We start from the raw sequence: 7,317 nt of genomic DNA, 5'->3' as shown, positions 1-7,317 counted from the left end.
CTGTCATCAAAAAGTACAACATTTCTACAGCTCAGAGCGGCAGAAAACTCCCCGCAAGACTTCTCAGCAGTGATCCACAGATGAGTCACTCCAGTCATGACGCATGAAGGTATAAATGGTTTTGGCTGTTGTTGGGAAACTGACAGAGATTCAGAGGTAAACTTGCGCAAGATTTAGTGATGTGTCCAAATTGTAGGTTGCACACAGTGAACAACCTGTTGTCATTTTCTCACGCAGGGCCTACCTGCTGTGTCATGACTGCCAACGTGTGGAAAATGCATTTTAAGTGGCTGCAGACCCAGATGGGTTCGCGCTGTGGAGGAACATGTGTCGATCCCTGCCCCGAAGCCATGGATGGCACAATTAGGTGCTCCCTCACCTCTGCAGACTGAGGTCACTGGGCCACTCAGGTCAGGGGGTTATTTAGGGTCCTGGCAGTCCTCCCCTCCCAACCTGACAACTGATGTTGGCAGCGATATTAGAGCTGCGCTTATTTGTTTAGAACTTTTCCATCGATGTGTCACATTTGGAGGGAAAAGGAAGTTTGCAGAGGCTGGTATGCAGATTTTAACTCGCTGGCTGACAAAAAACATCTCTCTGAAAAATACCGCTGTACCTTTTGGCCTGTCATGGCAATGGCCGTGATTTAAAAACATAAATTTCACATCATAAAGTGCATTATTATACAGATAAATCCTCTGCGGTTCTCTTATACATTTGTTTTTTTAGCGAGCATCTCATTGTCATAATAAAGAACATGACCGACACATGCTTAGGTGAACGCTCTCACGTTTGAGTTTTAAAGGGGAAAAAAGAGTAAAGCTTAAAGCGCCACTATAATCATAAAAGTATTAAAACGTTAAAGCTTACACGTGGTGACTGTCAGAGATGCAAGGTTTGTGTAGACACGAGGATGCAGGCGCTCTAACGGTCCAGCCCAAATCTGGAACCCATAAAGCCTCAGACATCTCTGCAACATTAGACACAGCACTTCTTATTGGCTAAGCGAACCACTTACCCCCTTTCTCTATCACCCGCCCAGCTAATGCACACTTCCTGCTTTCCTGCCTGTTTCATACCCGGCCACACCCTCTGGAAGCCATTCGAGCCAATAAGAGCTGCCCGCAGGCTCCGGGTTGGCGTTTGGGTATAAAAGAGGCGGAGGTGGACCTGCCTGTCAGATGGTTTGTTGTTGTTCTGTCTGGCAGGTTGAGAGGGGAATGTGAAAGTGAGAATTTTAACAAGGTAACCAGGAAACAGGACGACAAGGCGTCCAATCCGATGGAGCTTCAGCAGTCGTGACTTACACAAGCTTGTCAAGCTGAGGGTTTTTTTTTTTTGTTTTCCTTTTTTGAAGCTGTAAGCTCAAGCGATAAAGAACCGCACGAAATCCAGTTTTTGCAGTGGTGGTTGGAAGGTCATTAGTGGACAGGAGAATGAGAGAAGAGGTGTCCTGCACCAACTCCCCTGAAGGAGGACTGGGGGCCAGCGAGGAAGAGCTGGAGAGAGGATCAAAAAAGACCCTTCAACCAGGAAATCGAAAACGCTCCCCTTATCCCAAAAAGGACAGCCTCAGTCAGGCAGAGGAGAGCAGCACAGGCAGCTCCAGCAGCCTGCTACCGTCTGGGCCAAAGAGGATGAAGAAAAGCCCCACAGCGGTCGTGTCGTTGGCCCCGACGACTTTGGGCCCCAGGCCCGAGGCACCCTTCGAGGAGCTCCACTCTCAGCGCGTCATCGCCAACGTGCGGGAGCGTCAGCGCACTCAGTCCCTGAACGACGCTTTTGCCTCTCTGCGCAAGATCATTCCCACACTACCTTCGGACAAGCTGAGCAAGATCCAGATCCTGAAACTGGCCTCACGCTACATCGACTTCCTCTACCAGGTGCTGCAGAGCGACGAGATGGACGCCAAGCTGGCCAGCTGCAACTACCTGGCCCATGAAAGACTCAGCTACGCCTTCTCCGTCTGGAGGATGGAGGGGGCCTGGGCCATGTCTACCAGCCACTAGGACCCCACTGAACTCCTCTCGTACACCCTCTCGTGTCCACATCTCCCCTCCCGCCCCAGCTCTGTCCGTGTCTGCACTCATTTCCTGACCTTTAAACCTCCTTCTCCCCTCATGGTCATAAACCTCTGCAGTCCTTTCTCGTCTCACTCCACCTCCATAGTTGAACACGCTTTAAGTTACTGAAATCTCCAAAACTTAACCCCGCTCCCCTCCAATCTTTCTACCTCTGTCTCCCTTGTCTGTCCCACAGTTTTTTCCCAGGGCTATGATTCGCTCCACTGCAGCCCTTCAGGTATGGATGAAATACGCAAACACACACACACACACACACACACACACACACACACACACACACACACACACACACACACACACACACACACACACACACACACACATTAGTGCAGAGAATAGTGTCGAACATATATGTATACACACACATGTGTACAGGCAGTTTGCGGCTCTACATTTAGACTAAGATTTCAGTGTGCTTTCTTCAATCGAAAAACACAAACACGATGCAAACAAAATGAATAAAAATGGTTTGTTCATTTGATCAAAGAAGGAATAAATGATGTGGACATGTTCTAAATTTTGAGACTGCGATGCACGCCGTGCAAAGGTGACGAAAACTCTTCTTTTGGAGTTTTATTATCTGAGAATTTAACACTTTTGCTTCATTTAGTAAATGCAATCAGGAAGACAGGAATTGAATAAATGGCTTAATATGTGGATCAAAATGTTACAGTGCAAATGTGAAGAGCTAAAATGTGTGTATGTCAAACTTATTTACCTTCATGTGAAAAAATACAGTAGGACCAAAAGCGAAGAAAACTTTGCTTTACTTTTTAAATTTTTGTTTTAAATCGTAATTTCTATCAAAACATAGAAAAATGAATTCAAGAGCATGCTTTAAAAAAAGTCTGACAAAATAAACTGCAGTATTATTTTTCATGTAACTGTGATATCAGTCTTTGATTTCAGTGTGCATGTGTTTTCTTTAAACCTCAAATCTTAACTTAATTTTCATTAGCTAATCATCATACCAACTTACCAGTTAATATTTTTTCTTTGTTTGTTTCATTTTTAATTCATATTTTAAAAAGAGTAATACACTCTCAGTTATGATCTGTGTTTTTGTGTATAAATATTTGTCACACACAGAAGAAATTCAAATACAACTCAATCCCACGTTGGTTTTCCGTAAATGGATCAGCAACTTTGGAGTGGGACTCTTAAAAACATAAATTAATTTAATAATAAACATAATGAAAATTTAAAATAATATAAAACACAAACGTATGTAAAGGTAAAGTAATACAAAAAGGAAAGTAGATAAAAGGAAACAAAATTCTAAAACTAAAAATAGTTTAATTGGTTAAAATTTTATTTTCTATTTTCTTCTTTTAACACATTCAGTCACAAACAAAAATGTCTGCCCACCTCTTTATAATTTTTTTTCTATCTCTTTTCAGTGTAGTTGTCATTAACCACCCTCCATGCATTCTCAAAATTACCATAAAAACACTTTCCTCAGACATTTCCATGGCTGCAGCAGATAAGGTGAGGATGATTAGTGCACAGACTTAAATAAAACACAATCAAGGGTAGAGCGTTAATTTCAAAAAAGAAAAAAGAAAGAGGTCCTTTGAGCATCCTGGTTGCTTCACTTTATAAACCAAAAATCAGCTAAAAGCACATTATCATCATCATCAACACTCCAGTGTTTGACATACCTCTGATGAATGTAAGACAAATGTTTTCCTCTGCAGTCTCCAGAGCTTTAAAAAAAAACATTTTAAACAGACACCAGATTCCTGCACAGGTACAGCGAAGGGGTGGGGGGGAGAAAGGGAGAGTGAGGAGGGGGGGAAGTGGAGGCACATCACTCTCTCTCTTTTTCTCTCTCTCTCTTTCTCTCCCTTGCAGCCTTGCCCTCTCTCCTCAGGATCTTATATCGTGCAATCAGGCCTCGCCGGGGCCCAGACAAGCAGGAACCTTTAGATTGGAAACAGTTGTGAGGTATTAGGAAGGTGTGTCTACCGGGGTTAGGGTCAGCCGCACGGGGCTGTGTATGTCAGCACATGTTTGTGTGTGCTTGCTGTGTCTGTGTGGTTGTAGTGAGCTTTAATTAGCTGTGCAGCAGTGTGTGTGCGTGTGTGTGTTTGTGTGCAAACATGTGCATATAAGTAAACAGGAATACATTTGCAGATGTTGTTTCAGTGATTTTTATCTCTCCCATCTTCTGGTTTCAGTTTGGTCAGACTTAGTTATATTTCTTCAAAAAAAAAAAAAAAAGGTCATGAAGGTCTTTGACAACATAAAAGGATTTATTTAAAAAAAAAAAAGATAGGCGGGTGAGGACATTGTGAGGAGCGGAGATTAATCTGAGTTTCAGTGCAACACGCTTTTCTAACAGCTACATCGCAGGTCAAGGTGAACACAGGCACTGCAAACAGGCACAGACGCAGTTCTCTGATCAGACCTTTAAATGATTACAAACATATGCAGCATTCATCCCCAATCACAAATGATACGACAGGTACTGCTGCACATGGGCTTTATACAACCCGTGCATATATACATATATATTACACTGTCCAGACACACACATGCAGCTGCTGCTATGTGCACACCGCAGGTGTTCCACTCTCAGTTAACTCACCAGACATCGTGGAGTGGGGTGGGGGGTTGGGGAGGGCTCCAATCAGCGGAAAGCCAAGGCCCCTGCTCGTGGACACGACTGTCCTTGAACGCATCGTTGTAGTTATTACCTACCACTTTGACTGCTCTGCCTGTTATCATCAGCTCTGCAGGGGCTGCCACAGAAAGTGCTACAAACTCAAGGCCTGCGCCTGCACGACCAAAACATGCAATTTTAGGAAAGAGCTGAGGTTAGAAAGGGTCAGGACACTTCAAAGGCGGAGTGTGCACGGATGCATGCACGGGTCTTAAAACAGTCTGTGTGTGTGTGTTGATGAGGTCATGTGTACTTGTTTTGAACAACGTGCTTAATTCTGCAAAAATAATATGGGATTCATCCGAATTTTTGAGTTTTCTACAGCTTTTCTGCATGTCCTCTGTGGCAGATGGTACACGGGAGGGGGGTGGACAAAATAACCCAAACAACTGACATCACATGACGTGCTTGTAATGTTCCCTCGTTTAAGGCTGTTTATGGTGTGGTATCAGATAGCAGTGAATTATTGTTACATCCTTTATTTAAAGATGTTGAACAACATCAGTGCCTCTTCTTTAAGACTGATCAATGTACAAAAATGGTTTATAGAGTTGGAGAGTAGACGGACAGTTAATACATAAACAGATAGTACATATGTAATTTATACATTATTCAGAAATTCAAAATTCCATACACGTACATCTAAGGATTTAAAATATTCTAAAGGACTGCACAGTGTTCCTGCTTTTTTTCCCACCTCAGATTTTTTCAAAGAAATCAAATAGTTCTTTATTTATTTATTTGTTCAATTGATGAGTATATTGCAACAAAAGCAAAAAAAAAAAGCAAAGAAATAAAAAGCCAAAAAAGTTTCTAAAATGCAGTGCTTATGGTGTAAAAGAACTCTTTATATTTTCTTTGGAAGCCCACAGCATGCACACACGAACACGAATCGGCGCACACTTTTGTGCATTTTCATGAGCACGATTTTGAAGATGTGTGGGTGTCTGGCTCAGCGTGAGATGTTCAGAATGAAACGATTGTTCAGTCTGAGTTGGAACAAACAAGACTCTCCCTTCTGTTTATACTATAATCACAATGCCTGTCACTGCTCTTTCCTGTGCCGGAACCCCTGGCTCTGCTGCGTCTGTGCACATATGTGTGTGTGCGTATGTGTGTGTGGTGTTTTACAATTTGGACTGACCAGCTGTTGGACGCTCTTCTGCACATATTAAATATCTGGCTTTCACTGCTGGCTGATCTGGGACCAGATGTAAAGTCCTCTGCGGCTCATCTGCGTTTTTAAAAGCCTCATCCAGAAGTCGTGGCTTCTGAGAGTCATCTTTATTTTTAGCGATCCAAACTAAGAGCTGAGTGCAGGTGGGAGGATTGTGTGTGTGTGTGCGTGTGTGTACATTTGACTGCTCCATGCATATGCGCTTCAGCGTGCATTCGAACGTGTGCTGGTCAGACAGCTGCAGGGATAGAGGAAGGACTTCTGGTTTGACACGTAGGCAGCAAAGAACCACATAACACAAGCCCAGAGTGTATCGGAATCTGCACGCTTACACAATATAAAGAAACAGAAATCGTTCAATCATTTAAAAACATTAATAAGGAATGACCCCCACATGGAAACCTTTACATGTGCTTTCTATAACAAATAAACTTAGCTTGAATCCAGTGCAGATGTAATTAGCGAACATAAATACATCAAATACAAAAACAGTGTGCATTTAAATACTGATCGGGCATGAAAATTGGAGGCAGGGTGTTTAATGGCTTTCCAGCACAAAAGAGGTGGCCCCACGCTCTGTGACTTGAAAAACAAAAGCACCTTTTGGATGGGAATATGCACGCGGCATGCTTTCGGGGTACAATCAAAGTCATGTGACCCTAACCCTAACACACACATACATCCGGCTTCCGCTCGCAAGACTTCTCGTGGTATCGCGGAAGGGCACGCTATAATTAGGGAAAGCTGAAAATGATCCAGATGAAATGTTTGCCTGTTAAAAGGAGAAGCTAAAGAGCTGTGGGGATTTTTCCGTTTTGCACTAAACATAAGTTTTTGCTTGTCTGCGCTCACATGTTGTGTCCTCAACACATTCACCCGGTCTTTAAGTTGTGTTAAATGCTATAAAATGCCCATAATGCTAACTTGCCTTTTATGTTTCTTCTCCCTGCAGAAAACTGACAAATGGAAACTTCACTACACTTGAAGAAATTGGTTCCTGCCTTGACAAATCTCCACTTTAAAAAACAAAAAAACAAAACAAAAAAAAAAGGAAAAGAAAACTTTCTCTTTCTCTGGACAAGTCTCGACTCTGTGCGGTCGCCCGGTCTTCATTCACCGCGTGTTCCCGAAACTCTGGTGAAGAGCCCTCGACGGTCCGACGAAGAGCTGAACACTTTGAACGATGAAACTGAAATGAACTTTTTTTAAAAATAAAAAATAAACAAAGATCAACGAACAGCTGGCCTGCGGTGACAATGAAACAAAATGGCTGCTGGTTCGAGTGCCTTCGGTTACACGGCGATAACCACCACGGCGAGATCCATCCGACTCTTCGCAGTGGATGACTCACTGCCAGACAGACATTAAGATGACTAATGATAATGGCACAG

General features: G+C 43.1%; 1 protein-coding gene across 1 annotated transcript; it reads left to right on the top strand.

Moving 5' to 3' along the window:
- The first annotated feature begins 1,176 nt into the window (after nucleotides 1-1,176).
- On the top strand, nucleotides 1,177-6,960 carry twist3. Its single transcript, XM_031747870.2, has 2 exons — nucleotides 1,177-2,301; nucleotides 6,879-6,960. Exon 1 carries the CDS (start codon nucleotides 1,437-1,439, stop codon nucleotides 2,007-2,009), a length of 573 nt encoding a protein of 190 aa, XP_031603730.1. The 5' UTR covers nucleotides 1,177-1,436; the 3' UTR covers nucleotides 2,010-2,301; nucleotides 6,879-6,960.
- Nucleotides 6,961-7,317: the final 357 nt, after the last annotated feature.

The sequence above is a fragment of the Oreochromis aureus genome, linkage group 5, assembly GCF_013358895.1.
Source record: "Oreochromis aureus strain Israel breed Guangdong linkage group 5, ZZ_aureus, whole genome shotgun sequence".
NCBI lineage: Eukaryota > Metazoa > Chordata > Actinopteri > Cichliformes > Cichlidae > Oreochromis > Oreochromis aureus.
This window is presented reverse-complemented; position numbering and strand designations above follow the sequence as displayed.